General features: G+C 35.8%; 1 protein-coding gene across 1 annotated transcript in view; it reads right to left on the bottom strand.

The window, feature by feature from the left end:
- LOC136027878 (uncharacterized) overlaps positions 1-23,870 on the bottom strand; it is a 93,056-nt gene that overhangs the window by 31,899 nt on the left and 37,287 nt on the right. Inside the window, exon 3 of the mRNA XM_065705294.1 lies at positions 14,326-14,820. Within this exon, the coding sequence (XP_065561366.1) occupies positions 14,326-14,820 (495 nt within the window). The remainder of the gene's footprint in view (positions 1-14,325; positions 14,821-23,870) is intronic.

Here is a 23,870-nt window from a genome sequence, read left to right as displayed (position 1 = left end):
AGATGGAATTTGATTTTTCGATTTGTTTACTGATTTCAAATTTTGTATAACAGGTTAAAAAACCTATTTTTTTAAGGCTCTTATTTGTTTGTCGTTCAGGTTTTTAGCTGTCTCTCCAGAAATAACGAATAAAGAGAGCGGATTACAAAAACGCATTAATTTTAATGCAAATATCAATATTAGACAATTCTAGGAAACTTCAAAGTGTTTTTACAACAATTCATTTCTTTTTTTTCACTAAATACTCTTTTTTCTAAAAGGTGTTATATCCAAGTTCTCATTCGTAGAAAAAGCTGAAAAACCTATTTTTACAAATCTATACCTTTTATTTGATATATCTCAGGTGGCAATTTTTTTTTTTTTTTTAATACATAAGCTGACTATTAATAGAGGTAAAAAAAAATTGTACTTGTGAAATATATTTTTTAGATGAACTGCTATAGCCGAAATATATTAAATATTTGCTATTTTAAAATGCTATTGTTGAGTTTTTCTATTTAGCCTCGTTTTTTCGAACTGATTTTAGGTTCCCTGTAAGTTCAGGTTCTTTTTAATAATAAAATAAATAACAAAAGGTCCAGCGCCCGGCTGAGAAGACAAATTCGTAAGCAAGGAGCGGAAAGTCAATTTCTTGTTCTTTTTATTATATTATTATTGACAAGCAATACAAATTCGAAACTTGTGGCTTCTAAAAGCCATTTCGATAATCAATTTTGGTACTTGTGTAATATGCAGAACACACTCAATAAGTGAAGTTAGGTCTTTTTGTGAAACAAACTAGGATGCAGGTATATCTTAATGAAATATTTTATATATAGAGGTGGTTAGTTTAGGTTAAGTAAGGTATTTCATATAATGCACCCCACCCACCCCATAATGGGCAAATATATAGCCCAAACTTTTGATAAAGCTAATGAAATTGTATGAAGTCATGTTGTGTCCATTGACACACTGTTTTGTTGTTGGTAACAGCCCCTGATCCAGGAAAAACATACTTACCTCTTTTTCAGTCTTTGGGAAATCCCAAATCTCCATTTTAAAATCCATGTTCAGACACTATCTTCTATTACTATGCGTGGTAAACTAAATTGAATTTTGTCTTTGTGGCTGTGAAACCGAATTTTCTCAGCATTTTAATTTTAATGTGAGTTTCTTTTATATTTTCATTTTTTTTTCTGCTGAGGACGGACCTTGGATATAGGGTCGAAATATTTATTTAGGGTTAAGGTTCCACTGTCTTAAGAAAAAATTGCCTGTTGTTTCTACTCGTTGTTTGTATTTATGTTGGAAAGGCAGTGTGGTCTTCGTCACCATTTAACAATCCCATTTCAATCTGGATCTCTGCCAAATTTCGTGAATTCTAAACTTTCTGAATAACAAAGTCCACCAAGTTTCTCTTTATCATAAATACATTCGAAAAGGCGAAAACGCACTAATTATTTTCAAACAATAAAATACGGTATTGGACAGACTTAGATATTTTAGAATATTCCCACCTGTTCAATAAAGTTAAATTCGCACGTATATCAAAACAAATTTCTCAGGTTTAAAACCAAAAATTAAATCTCGTTCTGACATTCGTTGCGTGTAAAGAAAGCTTCCGCATTGCATGCAATGGAGATATAATAATAAAACAAGTTGTCTATTTTAGTATCGGAAGAGCGAATACACCCTAATAAAACATAATAAAAAAGGAACTATTGAACCATAGAATATCAATAGAAGAGAGAGAAGAAACTGGATACGTTGTATTAATAATTAATTTTTTAATAAGTTTTTCTGAGGGAAGTAAAGAGCAAAGTTGAAACTTAAAACGAACAAAAATTATTGCTTCACAGCCTATCTAACATATACTGATAAAACTAGTACAAATGAACCAACTGATGATATTTCCCTATGCTTGTAGGATTATAGAAAACTAGCGCTTTACTGAAAACACAAAATAATATAGAAGTTTTGGTAGAGTAAAAGCAAACCGAATAAGGACACTTTTTATAGTACAAAAATAAAGCCTCTTAGGATTGTTGCTTTTTTGTTTAATTTTGTATCACTTAAGCACAATGAGCTCAGTCCAATGATTGGCTCTCGTTTTGGTTATGAAAAGGACGTCTTATGATTATTTTGTAGACAAGTCCAAAATGAAACACTATTGATGGTATTAGGACTATAGACTAGCTTTAGAATTAGTATCATAACTGAAAATTCTCCGTTCTAAAAAGAGAAATAACCAGATTTCCGGAATTTATGTTATGGTTTATTTGTTCTTCATTTCGAGTAATACTAAAGCGTGTTTTTTTTACAATTTAAAATTGTATATTACTCATTATTGGCATTAAAGCTAGTGAGACCAGTGGCGGTTCTGGCCTCTCTGGCACCTGGGGGAAAATCTTGAGTAGTAACCCCCCCCCCTCCTCTCTACCTCCAAAAGATTTGCAGGCCAAATTTTACCATACTTCCATTTATTAACAGAATTTCAATACAGAATATCACAAAAACATTAAGAATAATTAGATTTGGTCTGCTTACATTTTCAAGGAGTGGTGATGAAGATATGGGAAAAATGAGAATTTCCAATTGAATATGCTTATACTTACTGCCAACTACCCCTATATTTCATTTTAATAAAAATAAAACTTCGAAAATTACAAAAAGATTATAACCCTTAAATTATTTATTTGAAATTTTACGCCCGGTTGCCTCCACCCTAAAATCACCTCTGGGCGAGACCAAGATATTACCTGAAAAATCATCAATCTTTTATTTTTGTGTGATGTTCAATGACTTTACGGTTGTTAAATTAATATTCATGTTTATGCTTAAGTTTTTAAGTAATTTTAATTGCAGTCTATACGAAAAGTGTTACAGATTAGTTCGCTGTTGTCAGGCTACGTACTCATTTTTGACTCATAAATAAACATCCTTGTTTTTTATACTTGGCCTGCGTTTTCAGAACGCGCTAGTTTTCTATAATCCTATAAAAATGGGGGGAATACCATCAACTGGTTTATTTGCTCTAGTTTTACCGATATATGTTAGATAGACTCTGAAATATTAATTTTTGTTCGTTTAAAGTTTCAACGTCGCTTTTTACTTGCCACGCATTCTTTTTTTTCAATTGATCTTTGCTCGTTTTCAATTTCAAATAAACAACACGTGAAAAAAAGTGTTTGTGTAACTTAGGTGATAATAGGTTAACATTGGCTATTGCTAAGATATGGTTTTAGAGTCTATACTTTATATTAGGGTCAACATTTTCCCCGAGTATGCACTGTTATCAGTGGATGATAACAAAATGATAACTAGAAGGTTAACAGACTTAGTAGAATACATATTACTAGGGCCGCCGAAAGGGGGTTAGAGGGGCGACAAAAACATAATCTGGATTGAAGACTGGTCGGATTTTTCTTTGCTTGAGATTGGTAGATTTTATTTGTCTTATGTATCAGTGAAAATTGCACTCAAATCGAGACTGGGAATTGTCTCCTTTAGCTGGCAAAAAAGAGAAAAATGCACTCCAAGTTTCGCTGCAAGAAAGTACAACAATAATAAAAATAATATATGAACAATAGACACAGAAATGGCACCTTTGGTCCCCCGCCCCACCTGAAATCGGTTGATTGGCTGGCTTTTTCCTGTTAAATCTTATGTGTCCCATATTTCAATCAATGTTTTGTCACATAAATACCCACCTTTTTTCAAAAACTATCTTGTGTTCAAATCTGGTTATTAAGCATGTACACAATGGGCCATTGGCCCCAGGTTATTTTTCTGCAGTCCTTAGGTTTCTAATTTTTTCAACAAAAGACGACGATGTTGCTGATCGACTCATCAGCACTGATCTGACATTGAGCTATCTGATCATCAGAAGATCTGATGATAGCTGAGATTCAGCTTCATCCATTTTTTGAATTATAATTTTGAAATTGGCTTTTAGGCTCTTTCTGAATTGCAACTTACGCTGAAAATTGGTTGGAATAAGTTGAAAAAATGAAGATTTTTTTATTTTTAAGCAAGTTTAGATAATTCTCTGAGAAAAAGTCTAAGGCCGTGTCTTCATTATAGCTTTTCCAGGAAAACATGCCCGTGCTTTTTTACTTTTCTAGCCAGCCACAGTCTCCATTGGTACTTTTGAGGCACAAAAAGGCAAATCATGCGTACTTGATGTGGCTTTTTTCAGTAGTCTGTTTTTCGATGAGCAAAAATAGGTTTTTCTCAGCAGACTGAGCCTGAAAAATCCATAGTGAAAACAGGGCTTCCCCACCAATGGTACCATATATAGGCCTAAATAATATATTCATTCGGTGTTCTTCGTTTACATGAATTGTGAAATATCGCCCGGCAGGGCCGTATCAAGAATTTTGTTCGGGGGGAGGGGGATACAAGAGGATTTTTTCAGGGGGAGGGTTACAAAAAACTTTAAAAATGCATCAAAAATTAGTTTATATTCATTTTCGTTAGGTGATACGACAAGCATTTCGAAGGGGCTTCAAACCCCCTAACCCCCCCACCCCACCCTAGATACGGCCTTGTCACTCGGTCAATAGCATGACGCCATTGCGAAAGAATAAGAACAGTTGGATAAATATATTATTTAAAAATGATTTTACACCTGTATAAAAACGGAATGAAACTTGAAAATCTGATTAATAGTAACTTTGTGCATATTATAAAACAAGAGTTTGTGTTATAAAAGTGTTTTCTCGCAGTTATGCATAAAGCCTTGGGCTATATCTATTCAAATGTTTAATCAGATTTATTCTAGATGCCACTGATCCATGACGAGTCTTCTCACTATTAAATAAAAAAAACTAGTTTTTTTAACTGAAAGTAAGGAGCGACATTAAAACTTAAAACGAACAGAAATTACTCCGTATATGAAAGAGGCTGCTTCCTCATCAACGCCCCGCTCTTTACGCTAAAGTTTGACTCTTTCTCTCAATTCTTCTTTCTAAAACAGTAAAAAACTTTAGCGTAAAGAGAACGAAGTTGATGAGGAAGCAGCCTCTTTCATATACGAAGTAATTTATGTGCGTTTTAAGTTTTGATGTCACACCTTACTTTCAGTTGAAAAAACTTGTTTTTTTTATTTAATTTCTGAACGTTTTTGAATCAATGCATGTTTTGATTTTGGCTCTCCGCAGAGGAATAATCAAAACGAAATTTGCATATTTTTTTTTTTTGGCTCAATGGCTTTCTCATAATTTTGATCGAATGATTTTGAGAAAAAAGAGCGGGGGACGAAGCCTAGTTGCCCCCCGATTTTTTGGTTAATTAAAAAGGCAACTAGAACTTTTAATTTTTTACGAATCTTTTTATTGGTAAAAGATTTACGTAACTTATAAATTAGCTTACGTAAAGAACTTTTGTATTCTCATATTTTTATTACATATATGAGGGGATTCGCCCCATCGTCAGTACCTCGCTCTTTACACTAAAGCTTAAATTTTATCCCAATTCATTAAGAATGACCCCCTGAATCACAAAAGCCGTAGAATAAGTAGTTGAAATTACCGAAAATACTTTAGCGTAAAGAGCGAGGTATTAGAAGGAGGTGAGCCCCTCATATGGGTAATAATTTCTGTTTGTTTTAAATTTTATTGCTGTTCCTTACTTCCAGCTGAAAAAGCTTTTTCACTTTTATTTTTTAATTGTTTTTTTTTTAAATAATACTAGTAAATCCTGCTCTCCCTTCATGGAAATTTTCTTCTCCCATTACAAATTCTCGAAGGAAAGTTCCCCCAGCATATCCCCCTCTTCTCAACCCCTCCCCCAGACCAAAAAAATCCTCCTGAAAACGCCTGTATACTTCCCAATAACCATTACTATATGTAAGCACAGGTCAAAGTTTGTAACTTGTTGCCCCTCCCACGGGGACTGTGGGGGAATAAGTCGTCCCCAAAGACATAGTTATAAGGTTTTTCGACTACGCTGAATAAAATGGCTATCTCAGAATTTTGATCCGTTGACTTTGGGAAAATAATTAGCGTGGGAGGGGGCCTAGGTGCCCTCCAATTTTTTTGGTCACTTAAAAAGGGCACTAGACCTTTTCATTTCCGTTAGAATGAGCCCTCTTGCAACATTCTAGGACAACAGGGTCGATACGATCACCCCTGGGAAAAAAAAAACAAAAAAACAAAAAAACAAATAAACACGCATCCGTGATCTGCCTTCTGGCAAAAAATGCAAAATTCCACATTTTTGTAGATAGGAGCTCGAAAGTTCTACATTAGGGTTCTCTGATACGCTGAATCTGATGGCGTGATTTTCGTTAAGATTCTATGACTTTTAGGGGGCGTTTCCCCCTATTTTCTAAAATAACGCAAATTTTCTCAGGCTCGTAACTACAGTTCGTTACCACGAACTGTTTGATTAAATAAAAAAAACTAGTTTTTTTTAACTGAAAGTAAGGAGCGACATTAAAACTTAAAACGAACAGAAATTACTCCGTATATGAAATGGGTTGTCCCCTCCGCAGTCCCTCGCTCTTTACGCTAAAGTTTTTAATTGTTTTAAAAAGTAGAATTGTGGCAAAGAGTCAAACTTTAGCGTAAAGAGCGAGGGACTGCGGAGGGGACAACCCATTTCATATACGGAGTAATATCTGTTCGTTTTAAGTTTTAATGTCGCTCCTTACTTTCAGTTAAAAAAACTAGTTTTTTTTATTTAATTTCTGAACGTTTTTGAATTAATGCATGTTTGATTTTGGCTCTCCGTACATAAATTATTGAAATGAAATTAGTATAATAATTTTTTTTGGCTAAATGGCTTTCTCTTAGTTTTGATCAGACGATTTTGAGAAATAAGGGGTGGGGAAGAAGGCCTAGCTGCCCTCCAATTTTTCGGTTACTTAAAAAGGCTACTAGAACTTTTAACTTTCAACGAACGTTTTTATTAGTAAAAAATATACGTAACTTAAGAATTAACTTACGTAACAAACTTTTATATTCTTATATTTTTATTATGTGTACAAGGGGGTTTGTACCCTCGTTAATACCTCGCTCTTTACACTAAATCGTAAGTTTTGTCCCAATTCTTTAAGAATGACCCCTGAATCAAAAAGGCCGTAGAATAAATAGTTGAAATCACTAAAAATATTTTAGCATAAAGAGCGAGGTATTTATCTCCTCCTAAATACCTCGCTCTTTATGCTAAAGTATTTTTAGAACCCCTCATATGCGTAATAATCTCTGTTCGTTTTAAATTTCAATGCTATTCCTTACTTTCATTTGAAAAAACGTTTTTCATTGTTTTTTTTATAGTAATGCTAGAAAGTCCTGCGCCCTTTTCATTGAATTTTTCTTCCCCCATGACATATTCCTCAAAGGAAAGATCCTCCCACAAAGCTCTCTCCCATCAACCCCATGCCCCAAACCAAAAAATCCCCATGAAAACGTCTGTACACTTCCCAATAACCATTACTATATGTAAACACTGGTCAAAGTTTGTAACTTGCAGCCCCTCCCTCAGGGATTGTGGGGGAAGACATAGTTATTATGGTTTTCGACTATGCTGAACAAAATGGCTATCTTAAAATTTTAATCTGTTGACTTTTGGAAAAAAATGAGCGTGGGAGGGGGCCTATTTGCCCTCCAATTTTTTTGGTCACTTAAAAAGGGCACTAGAACTTTTCATTTCCGTTAAAATGAGCCCTCTCGCGACATTCTAGGACCACTTGGTCGATAAGATGACCCCTGGGAAAAAAAAACAAAAAAAAAACAAAAACAAACAAACAAATAAACACGCACCCGTGATTTGTCTTCTGGCAAAAAATACAAAATTCCACATTTTTTTAGAAAGGAGCTTGAAATTTTTGCTATAGAGTTCTCTGATATACCGAATGCGATAGTGTGATTTTCGTTAAGATTCTATGACTTTTAGGGGATGTTTCCCCCTTTTTTCCAAAATAGGGCAAATTTTCTCAGGCTCGTAACTTTTGATGACAAAGACTAAATTAATTGAAACTTATATATTTAGAATCAGCGTAAAAATTCGATTCTTTTTATGTATCTTTTAGCATCAAAATTCCGTTTTTTAGAGTTCCGTTTACTATTGAGCCGGGTCGCCCCTTACTACAGTTCCTTACCACGAACTGTTTGAAAAGAAAATAATTCGGTATTTCGGGGCGTCTGACATTATAACTCCTTTGCGGAAGTTAGGCTCAAAATTGAAAAAGGATTTTATTTTTTTCTCTGGGCCCCTTCCACCTCTTAGTTCGTTTATTTTCCCGTTAGTTTTCACTTGTTTTCGCTTTATAGTTGTGTTATCTCTTAGCAGTTCTTTCGTTAGTTGAGTTATGGTTGTGGTATATATGTTTTATCGCTCGTATAGTTGTGTTATTTTCAAATTATACTCCATAATAGAGAGGCTCCGAACACCCAGCATTGTATATGTAGCTCTTAATTTGACGTTTTTTTCTAACGTGACCAGATTCGTCCTGCACCCTTTTCATTAAATTTTTCCCCCATGGCATATTTTTCCAAGGAAAGATCCTCCCACATAGCCCCCTCCCTCAACCCTACCCCCAAAACAAAAAAAATCCCCCTGAAAACGTCTGTACACTTCCCAATAACCATTATTATATGTAAACACTGGTTGAAGTTTGTAACTTGCAGCCCCTCCCTCAGTGACTGTGGGGGAGTAAGTCATCCCCAAATACATAGTTATTATGATTTTTGACTATGCTAAACAAAATGGCTATCTGAAAATTTTGATCCGTTGACTTTGGGAAAAATATGAGCGTGGGAGGGGGCCTAGATGCCCTCCAATTTTTTTGGTCACTTAAAAAGGGCACTAGAACTTTTCATTTCCGTTAGAATGAGCCCTATTGCGACATTCTAGGACCACTTGGTCGATACGATGACCCCTGGAAAAACAAAAACAAATAAAAAAAAAACAAATAAACACGCACCCGTGATTTGTCTTCTGGCAAAAAATGCAAAATTCCACATTTTTGTAGATAGGAGCTTGAAACTTCTACAGTAGAGTTCTCTGATACGCTGAATCTGATGGTGTCATTTTCGTTAAGATCCTACGACTTTTAGGGGGTGTTTTCCCCTATTTTCCTAAATAAGGCAAATTTTCTCAGGCTCGTAACTTTTGATGACTAAGACTAAACTTGATGAAACTTATATATTTAAAATCAGCATTAAAATGCGATTCTTTTGATGCAGCTATTGATATCAAAATTCAATTTTTTAGAGTTTTGGTTACTATTGAGCCGGATCGCTCCTTACTACAGTTCGTTACCACGAACTGTTTGATTTTGTTTTCTCTCTTAATTCCCTCTTGAACATCCATAATTCCAAACCAAAAATCAGCTGATAACGCTGAGTAAATGAAATAATATTGTTTTGATTTTAGGACTAAAATTTTTAAAAATTGTCCACGAAAGTTTCTGCAAAAAAGAATCGGTTATATCAGTATATAGCCTACGGTTTCCTTACTTCGTTATATAAGCAATCGTCAAGGGGAAAGAGATAAGTGCTCTCTTCCAGGCACATATATATTGAGGGGAGGGGATTTTTCTTAAAAGCCAAAGAGCAGACATAGTCTACAAAACCAGCTAAGGACAAAATATCTTACTGTGATTGGTGCAAGAGTCCTTCTCCGACTTGACTACTATAAGACCAAAAGAATTACTTCATTATATTCGGGAAATATCTATTTATTGGATTTTTATAGTTTTTCTTTTTCAATTTAACAAATGAAAAACACCGACATCAGTAAACTGATGAGACATGTTTACGGACACATCTTGATAATAAAATAGATGAAACACAAAAGCATTTAAAAGAAATTCACATTTAGTTTACCCAATTCACCATAGAGTAATAGTATATAATTACTCGCTACAAACAAAAAATATTCATAAAATATCTATTTATTAGATTTTACAGTTTTTTTTAGTGCAACAAGTGAAAACCACCGACATCAGAAAACTTATGAGACATCTTATGAGATTTTTCTGCCACAATGCTACAAACAATTTTTAACTTTTCACAGGGTTGTATCTAAGGGGGGGAGGGTTGCCCGGTTTAACGTCCCACTCAAAAAAATGTCCAATCCGTACAAAAGTAAAAAAAAATTCATGAATAGCACCAACAGTTCTATTCTTATTGCCTTATGGCACTTATAGATGGTAGAATTTATAAAAACACGTTGATGTGGTAGCCTCCTAGCCCTAATAGTGTTTCAGTAGCCTCCTGGTGAGCAGAGAATCTAATAAACTTCCTAATGGGGTCTGAAGGGAGAGTACACGGGAGGGAGGATTGTAAACCTCCAGTCAAGTTTTGTACAATAACAATTACAATGGTAGGCCTACTCTTTTTATATTTCCAAGCTTTTCTACTTGAGAACCGGCACCAAAAGTACCGTGTTCAGTGCCATATGGCACTTACAGATGGTGAAATTTATACCAAGCACGAAGCTATAAGCAGCAGCTTTTAAATGAGCCATTAAACATCTCTCTACGATAGCAAAATCTCTACGGTGGCAAATCGGATGGCAATCTTTTCTCATTAGGCAGTCTTTTTCAAAACACGTTTTTCAACTTTTGGTTACTATGGGCAGGGATACACTCTTTACTAGGTTGCAGCTACTGATGCAACCATGATTATTACAGAGTCATCTACACAATTTCAGAAAAAAATTATCCCACAAGTTCTTTAGCCTATGTTTCTGAAAAAAGGGAAATGATGTAAATAACCAAATTCAAGTGTAAACATTTTAACTTTCTTCTTGAGAGTCACTGTCAAATTCATCAGCACTTTAACATTTGTGGAAATGTCTACTGACTTATGTCTAACTCAGATATCCAAAGTCAAAGCAAGTTATAATTTATAGCTTTAAGTATATGTGGAATAACGTTGAAAGAGAACGCCACTTTTTATAAACAATAATTGGCCTACACGGTGTCTAATCTATTTTGATAAAGCTAAATATGTAAAAAAAAAAATTTAATTCGATATTCGTTTTTGTCAATGCTAAATTCTCTGGGTATGAAGTTTGGAAACAGATACTGGAGAGAAAACCTGTAATTTCTACATAGGGTGCAGAAAGGCAACTTGAAAAATGTAAATAATAACCTCTAACTATCTTAAACGTTTTAGCTCTAAAACAAAAATTTAGTATCATTTGTAACAAAAAAGGAAGTTTTGAAAAGCACTTTTCTAAACCAACCACCTATGTGAGCATTACAGTAAAATTAAAATTAAGGGTTTATAGTTATATTCATTTTCAGAATACATTTAAAAAATAGCGAGTTTTTCAAAGAAAAGTAGAATCATACTAAACTTCAGCGTGATCAGTATGAGGCTTTAGTAACTAAAGCCTAAAACGAGCATAAATAAAGTCGTATAATAATTCGTTAGGCTACTTGTTAATTAAACAAAACACAATCAAGAATTACGCTTGGGTTAGATCTAAGAAAGCCGGTTTAATAGTAACAAAGACAAGTGACGGATGATAGAATACATTGGACTTGTATAATTTGGGCTATATATTTGCACATTAGGGCGGTGGGGGTTTGGTTAGGTTAGGGGCGCTGTCCAAAAACTTTACTCCGAACCCTCCTAATGTGCAAATATATAGCCTAAATTATATTATTATATAAACTAAATGTTACATGAATGTTGTATTTCATTAGGATTAACCTAACTTCACTTCTTGGATGTGTTTCGTTTAATTAACAAGTACCAATAATTCAAACTAAAAAAAAAAATACATAAATTCCAACGAATGAAAAAATGAAACTCAAAACGAACAGAAGTGAAAATGAACAATCGAATCAAACATAAACGTGAATAATACTACTATGGGTGAATGAAAGAATTCTTAGACTGACAAAAACTATAATAAATGACCAAGTCATATCATATAATAGGTAATACTTGAAATGAACAGAGGTTACTATGAATGAATAAGTGAAACCTAAAACAATCAGAAACATACGAATGGAATATACTGCTATGGATGAGCAGTGAATCCTAAACTATCAAATTTTAAAATAAATAATCAAGTCAAACTTAAAATGAATGAACAGAAACTAACAAATCTAAGAGTAAAATCTACCACCCTCTTAAACCTTCGAAAGCCCAGAGTGTCCTTTGTGCTTAGTGAAACGATTGGGATTTCGAGCAGTTTTTGCTTCTATTTTGTCCTAACATCAGCAGCAACACAGAAACAAAATAAAACCGCAAGAATAATCGAGGTTCACTAGTAAGAGCTAACAAACATAGAAACAGTTCCCAGAAAACTCCACTTTTTTCTGGGAATGATGAAAAGGCGGATAACGCGCTAGGATGTAAAAACAAAAAATCATTTGAAGCTAAAACTTCTGACCATCTTGAAAACCAGCTGAAAAAGCTCGGTAAGGGGTAAACTCTATGCACCAGCTCAAAACAGCTTCAACCAAAACATATTTTTGAATTACCAAGTCGGTTGCGCGACTTGGTTAGAGAGAATTGTGAATTTTTTAGTTTAAAATTCGTCGTTTATCAATGGTTCGGTTAAAATATTGCAATTTAGTCATGATTATTTATATACTCCCTTACAAACCCTGTAAACCGCTTGAGAGTCATTCACCTTTTATTGAGATTAATATATATTAGAACAGTGTGATTTCTATGTGGCCGTTAAAACATCAACAACACCAGAAAAAAAAAAAGAAAATCATGATAATAATCACGATTACAGGAAAGAACTAATAAAAATAGATTGATTATTTAAGATATAATTATATATAATAATATAAGATATTTGTTCATGAAAGTCTCAGTCATTTTTGATTTATTCAATGTTGTAACTATGAAAGGAAAACCGTTTAAAATGTGTTTTGTTGTTGATAAAGCGCAAATGATGCTCCGGTCTTTAGAAGGGTTAGAAGACAGAATCTTAGTTGTGATAAGTTCTGTTCTTTCTAAGCAGTAGCGTAATGTCGTCAAAAATAAGGGGGGGAGTTGGAGCCAATCTTCCCGAATTAAGGGAAAATGACAACAAAAATGCAAAATGAGCCATATAGTGCCATAAAGGCTAAGATATACTAAAGAAAGTTGGATGTTTCTCTGGATGCTCGAATTATACAGGCTTAGCTTGTTTTTTTTTACAAGATTTTCACACAGAGATTAATTTCAGCTGAGGGAGGGGCAAATTGGGGTCTGTAGGGGACAGTTGCCCCCCTGCCCCATACCAAATTGCGTCCAGGTTTCTAAGCTAATTATTCATTTCACTTTAAAATTAATGTGTTCATCCATAACAGAATGTGTCACCTTCATGTTGTGTTGGGTTATATTTATTCATTTGCAGTAATTCCTGTTCGTTTTAAGGCTGAATTTTTGTACAATTTGACTTGATTATTCATTTAGACCTGTTCGCTTAAATATTCGTCTAAAGGATCCATAGCAGTATCTGCTAACTTTTTATGTTAGACGTGATTATTCATTTTGATTTCACTTCGTTTCGGAGTTCATTTAACCATAAATAGTAATTTCTCTTCGTTCAAGTTTAAGTAGCCAATTTGAACCACTTGTAGATCCCATAATTTCTGGTACTTCTTCGAACTGAAGCATATTATAAAAACTTTGAACGCAAAAAATATTTGTGTTTTGCCCACATGTAATCCATATGAGTAAATTTCTGGGGGTTACAATTTTAAGTTCTAACAGTTGCTCCCAAACATTCACGATTTTATTTCTTTAAGCTCCCCCCCCCCCCACAGGGAAATAACTTCATCTCTTGCTTAGTTCTTTAGACATTTATCATTGCCAAGATAAATAGGACACCTTGTAGAGTATCCATACTTTTTGGCAGGGAGGGAAAATTACCAATGAGAATGAATGACATATAAATTTTTACTTAAATTTCTTCTTCTGAATTTTGCGAAATTATTACGCTTAAACAATCGTCATAGCCGGAATATTGTGTTATATTTTCATTGTCGTTAGCCCAGAATGATAATGTAATTTTCAACCCTAAGGTCCAGCATTTCTAAATATAACTGCATAAAATACACGTCCAAAAATATATGCTCCATGAGATGAACGGAAGTTTAAAAGGGAAATTTATTCAGTCTTCCCCCTTCCAACAAATCCTTGGTCCCCTTCCCCAGATGGGATCTATATGAATAAGACAACACCGTCAGTTAAATTCCAGTAATGACGAAGAAAAAACACAGGGGCCGTGGTAACAAGTGAATGCTTATAGATCTTATCAAATTTACAAGTCTTTGAGTTTTTGTCGACTTCATAATTATGAGCTAGCATCTGGTTCATATTTCCTTACCCCCGTTTACAAAACTCCCTGATATAAATTGATAAATAAACTACTTACCTGAAAATGTTCCAAATTTTTTTGATTTCTTGACTGTAGAAGGATGAGGAAGGGGGACCAGATAAGGCCCAGGCATCTGGCCAGGCCCAGGCCACATACCAGGACCGGGAGGCATTAAAGGTGGAGGCCCATATCCATTAGCATGAGCAGTAGGTCGTACTGAATTCATTATAACGGAATCTGCTGATGATAGGTTTGTAATACTGACTGGTCTTCGTAAACCCCCGGATACAGGGTGTGCTGGTTGGTGGTAAATAACACTGGTATCGTCCATAGCCTTCTTTCCTTTTTTCTTCTTCTTATCTTCAGTTACAGGAGGAGGTGGTGGAGGTGGAGTATCAGGGATAATCATCTGGCGCGGCTTAGAACTTTTACCACCGAAAATAGAGCCAACAAATGACTTGGCACTTCGGACGGTGCCAGTACGGGATGGCGCTTTTGACATCGTCCCAGTTTGTTTGGCTGTACCAGCGTATGCTGATATGGTATCGTAATCTGCAACATAAATTTATTTAATTTACAATGTTTTAATTCAGCACTGCCATGGGGCATTGCTCTTATTGGTCACCATTTTCTTCATAATCACTGATGATCAAATAACTTAATAAGTACATGGTATGACCAAAGGCAAATTAGATAGAGTTAATTTTCTCCTCGATAATTGCCATAAAAATTAAATTTAACAAATAACCTTACCTTGCCTTTGTTCCTCCAGAGCCATCGCTGGCGCATAGGGCGTCGACAAAGCCTCTCCATTCGTCCCGCATTGATGCTGCAGCGATGATGTCTTTCCATTCAGGTAGTAGTGAGGTACCAGCCGTTCTCAGATCTCGGTCATATGTTCGTCTCAATGTATTTTTGGGACGGCCTCGCTTTCTTCTACTGTCTGGCTTCCATTCATAGGTTGTTCGAGGAAGGCGGCTCTCTTCCATACGAAGAACGTGTCCCAGGTATGTCCACCGCTTTATTTTCAGCATCTCAATGACTGGAGGTTGACCTATTTTTCTGCGTATTTCTGCATTTGTAATTTTTTGTTGCCTTAATTTTTTGTAATTTTACGAATAAAGGAATTTATAATTCCTAATTAAAATGAAGAGCCACAACGCCAATTCAAACGAATTCACTAGGAGGGTTTCACTCATCAAGCGCAAACTTAAGACAAGAAAAAAGCACTTGAAGGGTAAATTACTGCCACCCAAAAATTACAACACAAAAGTTCTATTTTCGATGTAATTTTGCTGCATATCAAACTTCGAGCCAATAAAAAAAAGACAAAACCTGTTAGAATTAAAAAATTTGGTTTGTTACACAATTTCAAAAAGTATCGTTGAAAATCTTCATGCAAACTTGAATTTTTTTAAGATTCTGTGGGTAGAAGTTAGCCCCACTCCCTGATAGTTCCGTCCAAGTAACGAACAAAGCACAAGAGAATCTAATCTGGTCCAATTCTTCAGCTTTTATGTTTCTTACAATTTTTTCTTATCCCTTCATTCATCTCATGCACTTAAACTGTTCTTTTTTAAACCCCTCCCCGAAGCGAATGCTGATTCTTATATTAGGTTACAAGGGAATTTTCTGTTTCTCTGTATTTACAGGTTTCTAAGGCAGCTCTTGAAAAAAAACAAGAGCTAAGAGCTCATATGGCACTTGTGACGAGGCGAGAAGAGCTAAGAGCCAAGAGATCATATGGTATGAGCTCTAACAAAATTCTATGAATCAATAGATTGATTTATAAAGGAAAATAAGAGGCTTAATGCCGGTCAGGATTTAAAATAAGAGCTCTGAGTCACGATGTCCTTCTAAATATCAAAATTCATTAAGATCCGATCACCCACTCGTAAGTTATAAATACCTAATTTTTTCTAATTTTTCCTCTCCCTTTAGCCCCAGATGGTCGAATCTGGGAAAACGACTCTATCAAGTCAAATTGTTCAGCTCCCTGACACGCCTACCAATTTTAATCGTCCTAGCACGTCCAGAAGCACCAAAGTCGCCAAATCACCGAACCCTCCCCCCAACTCCCCTAAAGAGAGCGAATCCAGTACGATTCTGTCAATCACGTATCAAGGACTATCCACCAAGCTTCATCCCGATTCCTCCACTCCAAGTGTTTTTCCAAGATTTCCCCCTCCAACTCCCCCCAATGTCAAAAGATCTAGTTGGGATTTGAAATAAGAGCTCTGAGACATGAATTCCTTCTAAAAATCAAATTTCATTAAGATCCGATCATCTATTCGTAAGATAAAATACCCCAATTTTCACGTTTTCCAAGAATTTCGGTTTCCCCTCCAACTCCCCCCAATGTCACAGGATCTGGTAGGAATTTAAAATTAGAACTTTAAAGCACAAGATCCTTCTAAATATCAAATTTCATTAAGATCTGGTCACCCTTTCGTAAGTTACAAATACCTCAATTTTCAAAATTACCCCCCCCCCAATTCCACCAAAGAGAGCAGATCCGGTCCGGTTATGTCAGCCACGTATCTTAGACAGGTTTCTATTCTTCCCATCCAGTTTTATCCTGATCTCACCGCTTTAAGTATTTTCTAAGATTTACGGTCCCCCCGACTGCCCCCCACCCAATTACGCTTGATCCGGTTGAGATTTATAATAAGAGATCTGAGTTACGAGGTCCTTCTAAATATGAAGTTTCATGAAGATCCGATCACTCCTTCGTAAGTTAAAAATACGTAATTTTTTCTTATTTTTCAGAATTAGCCCCCCCCCAATAGAGCGGATCCGTTCCAATTATGTAAATCACGTATGTAAGACTTCTGCTCTTATTTTTCCCACCAAGTTTCATCCCGATCCCTCCAATCTAAGCGTTTTCCATGATTTCAGGTTCCCCACCCCAAACTTCCCCCAATGTCACTAGATCCGGTCAGGATTTAAAATGAGAGCTTTGAGACACGATATCCTTCTAAATATCAAATTTCATTGAGATCCGATTACCCGTTCGTAAGTTAAAAATACCTCTTTTTTCTAATTTTTCAGAATTAACCTCTCCCCCAACTACCCCACAGAGAGCGGATCCGTTCCGGTTATGTTAATAATGTATCTAGGACTTGTGCTTATTTTTCCCACCAGGTTTCATCCCGACCCCTCCACTCTAAGTGTTTTCAAAGTTTTAGATTTCCCCTCCCAACCCCCCCCCCCCCCCAATGTCACCAGATCCGGTCAGGTTTAAAATAAGAGCTCTGAGACACGATATCCTTCTAAACATCAAATTTCATTGAGATCCGATCATACGTTCGTAAGTTAAAAATGCCTCATTTTTTCAAATTTTTCATAATTACCCCCCCCCCCCCAACTACCCCAAACAGAGCAGATCCGTTCCGGTTATGTCAATCATGTATCTAGGACTTGTGCTTAATATTCCCACCAAGTTTCATCCCGATCCCTCCACTCTAAGTTTTTTCCAAGTTTTAGGTTTCCCCCTCCCAACTCCCCCCCCCCCAATGTCACCAGATCTGTTCGGGATTTAAAATAAGAGCTTTCAAGACACGATATCCTTCTGAATATCAAATGTCATTGAGATCCGATCACCCATTCGTAAGTTAAAAATACCTCATTTTTTTAATTTTTCAGAATTACCCCCCCCCCCCCCAACCACCCCAAAGAGAGCGGATCCGTTCCAGTTATGTCAATCATGTATCTAGGACTTGTGCTTATTTTTCCCACCAAGTTTCATCCCGATCCCTCCACTCTAAGTGTTTTCCAAGATTTTAGGTTTCCCCCTCCCATATCCCCCCCCCAATGTCACCAGATCCGGTCGGGATTTAAAATAACAGCTCTGAGACACGATATCCTTCCAAACATCAAATTTCATTAAGATCTGATCAACAGTTCGTAAGTTAAAATACTTCAATTTTTCTATTTTTTCCGAATTAACCGTCCCCCCACTCCCCCCCCCCCCCAGATGGTCAAATTGGGAATACGACTATTTCTAATTTAAGCTGGTCTCGTCCCTGATACGCCTGCCAAATTGCATCGTCCTAGCTTACCTGGAAGTGCCTAAAGTAGCAAAACCGGGACCGACAGACAGACCGACAGAATTGGCGATTGCTATATGTCACTTGGTTAATACCAAGTGCCATAAAAATGCTGCAGATTATTCAAAAGTAGGTTAAATTCACAACAACTTCAAGATGGTCGACTTGTGGTTGCGGTAGTCTAAAGTCCTCGTAATTATGATTCACCGGTTTTTAAAAACAAGTTGACAAGAGGCTAATCCCTTATTAATTATTGGTTATTAAAACCTTGCTAAAACTAGAATCTTTCAAAGAACTGAAACATGGATGATTTGGGATTCCAACGGGTCCATGATCTCAAAACATCACGCGCCTCCATATGCTAGCATTAGATCAAAATCTTGTCATAAACAGAATTGTCAAAAGATCCATTACCTATGCCTCCAATGACACGGTTCTCACAGCTCCAAGGGCAATGGCCCCTAATTATAGAAGTTGTCTATTTGGAAAGATTGGACTCGGTAAAAAAAAAAGGTGGGCACGTTATACCTTATACGTGCACTGCCAAGTATACAGGTTTCTATAGCAGCTCTAGAGAAAAATGGTAGGGGGGAGGGGTAAAGCAGACCAACCACTGCAACCAAAGCAATTTGCCCTATTTTCAAAATTCGGGGGTGGCTTAAAACAACCAAATCAGGGTTTTTGATCATGGTAATTTCAATGGTGAACTTTTACCTCGATCTGCTTTCATTTTCAAAGTGTCAAGTTCTATTGAAAAGAAAAATGTTTCCTAAATAAACTTAAACTAGGCCATTGAAATACACCTATATGTCAATTGCTGAATTAATTTTTAATGAAAAATGTCTCACAAGAAAATCTTTTTCAAAGCGCATTTTTGGATTCTCTGTTTCTATAGGCCATATTTTGCTCTTTTCTAAGTTACAGCGACTGCTGCAACCCTGAAATACAGCAATTCCTTCATAAGGTAGGGTTAAATTCTTAGACAACTTGAATATGGCCCTTATGCCATATGGCCAGATAGGGCCTAACAACCCTTATGCCATATGGCCAGATAGGGCCTAACAACTTGTTAGGCTCTATCTGAAGTCTAAGAGCGCAGCAATTATGGTTTATACATTTACGTTTATATAAGGAACAAATAGACACGGAGGTTTATACCTTATTAATTGTCTGTTATTACAGCTTGCATTTTTTTTTCAAAAATACCGTAAATGCTACCACTAAAGTCACTACCATGGGGAAAAAGAAAATATGTACTTTTTAGTTTTAAGCTAGTTAAAACTGGGTTACATGTTTTCCTTTGTAAAGTGTTTCTAGATGAATGAATTTTCGAGGTTTGGGGAGTCCAGGCCGAGATTATAATTGATTAATATTAAAAAAAAAATTCCTTAAACGAAATTGAGCGGATTATCTCAGCTAAAGAGAAAAAATGACCCAGTTAATAATCCCCTTACCTACATTATTCGCAAGGAAGACAGATTTAGTGAAGATGTGAAAGAAGAATAGCCAAGAAAAAATATTTTTTCGGGGATGAAAAGCGGAATAAGGAAAAAAGTCTTAGAACTAAGATCAGATTTGAAGAAGCTATAGTAATAACGCCTTTCAAATATTGTTTAAAAGTGGATACTTCAATATGCTTAGGGACATTATTCTAGGTCAGAGGTGGTTTTAGAGGGGGAGCTTGCCTTAAGCACAGAAATTTTAGGGGTGAAAATTTCAAATAAATAATCTAACGGCTATAATGGTTTCATAATTTTTGAAAAAAATTAAACAGAGTAGAGGGCGCGGTTGGCAATAAGCATAAAGAAACTAAATCCAAAATTTCTATTTTTCCCATATCCTCATAATCATTCCTTGAAAATAAAAGTAAGTAGACCGAACATAATTTATATTAATGTTTTGGGGGTATTTTTTATTCAAACCTGTTAGCATTTTACAGGATGTCGTGATAAATAACAATTTTCTAGAGGATAGCCTAAAGTAAGAAAAGTCAGATTCAAATGAATGGAAAATTTTGTTAAAAATTGGCCTGAAAATTTTGGGAGACAGTTGGGAGAGGACTAATCAAGATTTTGCCCCAGGCGCAAGAGAGGCCAGAACCGCCCCAGTGCTAGATGTTTTCCATAACAATTGCTTACAGCGCTTAGGTGTCTATCTAACGCCTTAAAGGTAATGATTTGGTGATAAAAAAAGAAAAAAAAAATGTTTTCTTACCTTAGTAAATTCAACAGTTAAGCAATTAAACACACCACCCATCCACCTTAAACACCCATCGAAATGCCTACGACAAACAGTACACCCAAACACGATCAATCAAAAGAGGGTGGGGCATAAAAAAGGAGCTAAACAAAAAAGGTAGTTCAATTCCATTGTCAAAGTCTTTAATAAAATTCCCTTTTAGCAACTTTTTAAAAAGCTTTTTGAAATTTTCCGTTACTATGGGCTGAACTTCGCTTCTTACTAGGTTGCAGCGATCACTACAACCATGATAAAGATTAAGATGGTTGGGTAATATTTTATGGATGAGGGATAATAAGTTGCTAATAATTGTGCTTCTGGACCCGCAGTAAAGCCCCCGATCCTGCAGTAGTCAAAAGAACAACATAGCGTCCTTGATTATAGGGGGAAAGGTTTGAAAACATTTTGAGAATGTGACAGGAAATGAAGTGTGAAGCTTTCAGTAAAATGGGATAGATGAGTAGGTTGCAGATGCAAATGCCACATACATACAGGCTTGAGCGACATCTTTAACGATACTGGACGTGTTAAAAATATCTGGAAGATCCGGGGAGTCGCAAAGGTCACTATGTAACTATTTTGAGAAATCAGACGATTCCTTGGACGATTGCAGTCACCGAAAAAGTCCAAAATCACTATCTGGGCTCTATTTAAAATTAATAAAAATTTAAATGAGAAACAATATAAGAATCTAACCAACCTACAGCCATTCCCTTTGCATTCAAAACTTTCCTGATTCTGTGACTTCTGTCGAGCTTCCAAGCAGCAATTATACTACAGAATTTTGAAAAAAAACGCATCTCCTATATTCCATTTTCCAATATTTTGATCATTTACAGTCAACCAGTTTTTCTTAAGATGGAAGAAAGGATAACCCAGACCTCAAGTATTAAAACCAGGTTCTATGAAGGATTCTTAAAGCTTTGTAAACCGGTTCCATACATTATATCGTGATCAACAATTCTGAATGACGTAGTTTTGACACAACTTGTTGCATCATGTATAAAAAATTCATATATAACGGTTAAAAGTTGTTTTATCATATTATTTAACTATTAATTTCACCCAGTCAAAAACATAAAACACAAGTACTATTAAAACACAGTCAAAACAGTAACATGGTAAAAAAAAATGAGAGAAACAATTTTCAATAACGTAGCATCTGAAGTATACACTCTTAAACTAGTTTTCAACATAGTCCATCCAAATTGAAATACCTGAAATGTCACTTCTGCTTGTTCATTCCGCAAGGATTTTTAAATACATTTGGGCTAGGCTATGTTTGCATGTATTTATGTTTCATCTTCGTAACGTTTTGTCACTCAAGACATCCATCACCATTTCATTATGGCGTGGAGACGGCGAAGTGGGGTTGGCATCATCTTTATGTGTCCGAACGTTGCCCCACGCTACAAGGCAACGTGTCTCGAAAATATGGTTGTTGCGTAGTTGATGTTGCTAACCTATTTAGCCGCTTCTTTGGTTTACGGGATAACTTACATGTCCCTACTCCTGAAGTTTTTTCATTCAAAGGAAAAGAGGGGGGATCATACCTTACAACTGGTTGTGCAGTGTGAAGTGTGATAATCCTGAAGTTATTTTCATTCAAAGGAAAAGAGGGGGGATCATACCGTACAACTGGTTGTGCATTGAGTGTTTAAACACAAAACGGAGGTACCTCTAACTCTCCTGTCTCCACCCTGTAACAAAGGGGTCGGAGTCTAATACGTTAATAATCTCATGAAAAGTGTATTAATCAGCCAATTTGGTATTATAACAATATTGTAAAAATATTGTATTATAATTTTGTTACTTTTTAAGGAAGTTATACAACGCCAGCAAAAGCGATGATATTCGTCTAATATTATTAATTAATCCGTATTTACCTCATAAAATAGTTCAAATGCCTTTTAAGCAATTTAAAGATGACCTTCTCAGTAAGGCCGTATCCATGGGGGGTTAGGGGTTTGAACCTCCCCTCCTGGAATGTTTATCCGACTCGTAAAACGTAACAAAATGAATGTAAATAAACTTTTTGTGCATTTTTTAAGTTTTTTTTGTGAATCCTCCCAGGAAAAAATCCCTTTGGACCCCACCCCCCAGGAAAATACTGGATATGGCCCTGCTTCTAGGGATCGCTTCAGCTGAGGGATTGTCCCACATGGGAATTGACTTCTGACGACGCTTTTCGAAAGATTTTTCATCCGATAAAATTCTTGGGGAAGAATCAATGCAAAAATAATTTTTTATAGCACATGACTTTTCCTTTTAGCCTATAATTGTAGTGAAAACGTAACGTTCAGACTTTCATCATTATTTTTGCATTAGCAGTTTTTTTTCATTGTCCTATTAAAACTGCTTTACTAGTTTTTAATGCATTTTCATTATAATTGTAATCAATTCGAGCGATGTTACGATGGATTCACTGCATCAACAAAAAGCAAGCCCAGAGAGCTGTTATTTCTTTAGGGGGGGGGGACTAAAACGAACATTTTTGCTTTACAGATGGCCAAAAACATTTTCTGGTCCAAACTCAATAAAACACCGGTTTATCTTCAATATTTACAACATTTTTAAAAGCAAGTCTATTGGGAGAGGGGTCTTCAGCTTCTGGGTACATAAATACTACCAACGCTAGGATGGATCTTACTGAAAATTTCTTGAAAAGGATGTTGAATGAGAAATAGAATTTATTACCATTTACCATTTCCAAATGGAATTTATTTACCATTTCCAAATGCTTTTGAAGTGACTTGAGTTTTGAAGTGACTTGAGTTTTGAAGTGACTTGAGTTTTACTTGAGTTTTGAAGTGACTTGAGTTTTTATCGACATAAATTGACGCCTTTGCTGATCGATTTTTTAAAAATACTATATCGGAGCGTACAAACCAGCAAAAGGCAAGAGGCCGAATGAAGCATTAAGCGAACATAAGAGGTATTTAATTGGTGGATTAAAGTAAACATTCTGTTATATGAATCAAATTATTTACCTCCTTTTAAAAGAGAGACAAATCTTTTATGTTCACTGAGAGAGAAGTCGACATTTTTAGAAGCCAAATTTTTCAACATGATTGAGTTAATTATGCCACTGAGACTGCCACCAAACATAGGACAAGCATGCGAGCATGTTATGAGAGGTTAACAATAGTAAACATAATAAAACTTGCTAACGTAGAAAACAAAATATCCCCCGATAATTCATGCCCCTCGAGTCTCTGAATTTGGGCCCTCTCCCCCCTGATGAAAATGCTGGAGCTACGCCTCTGCCTAAGTCAAGTGGCATATTGATCCTCCTTGTTTACATTACTCTGCTGA

This window comes from Artemia franciscana, chromosome 6, assembly GCF_032884065.1.
Source record: "Artemia franciscana chromosome 6, ASM3288406v1, whole genome shotgun sequence".
Lineage (NCBI taxonomy): Eukaryota > Metazoa > Arthropoda > Branchiopoda > Anostraca > Artemiidae > Artemia > Artemia franciscana.
Note: the sequence above shows the minus strand (reverse complement) of the source record. Positions and strands in the feature narration are given on the sequence as shown.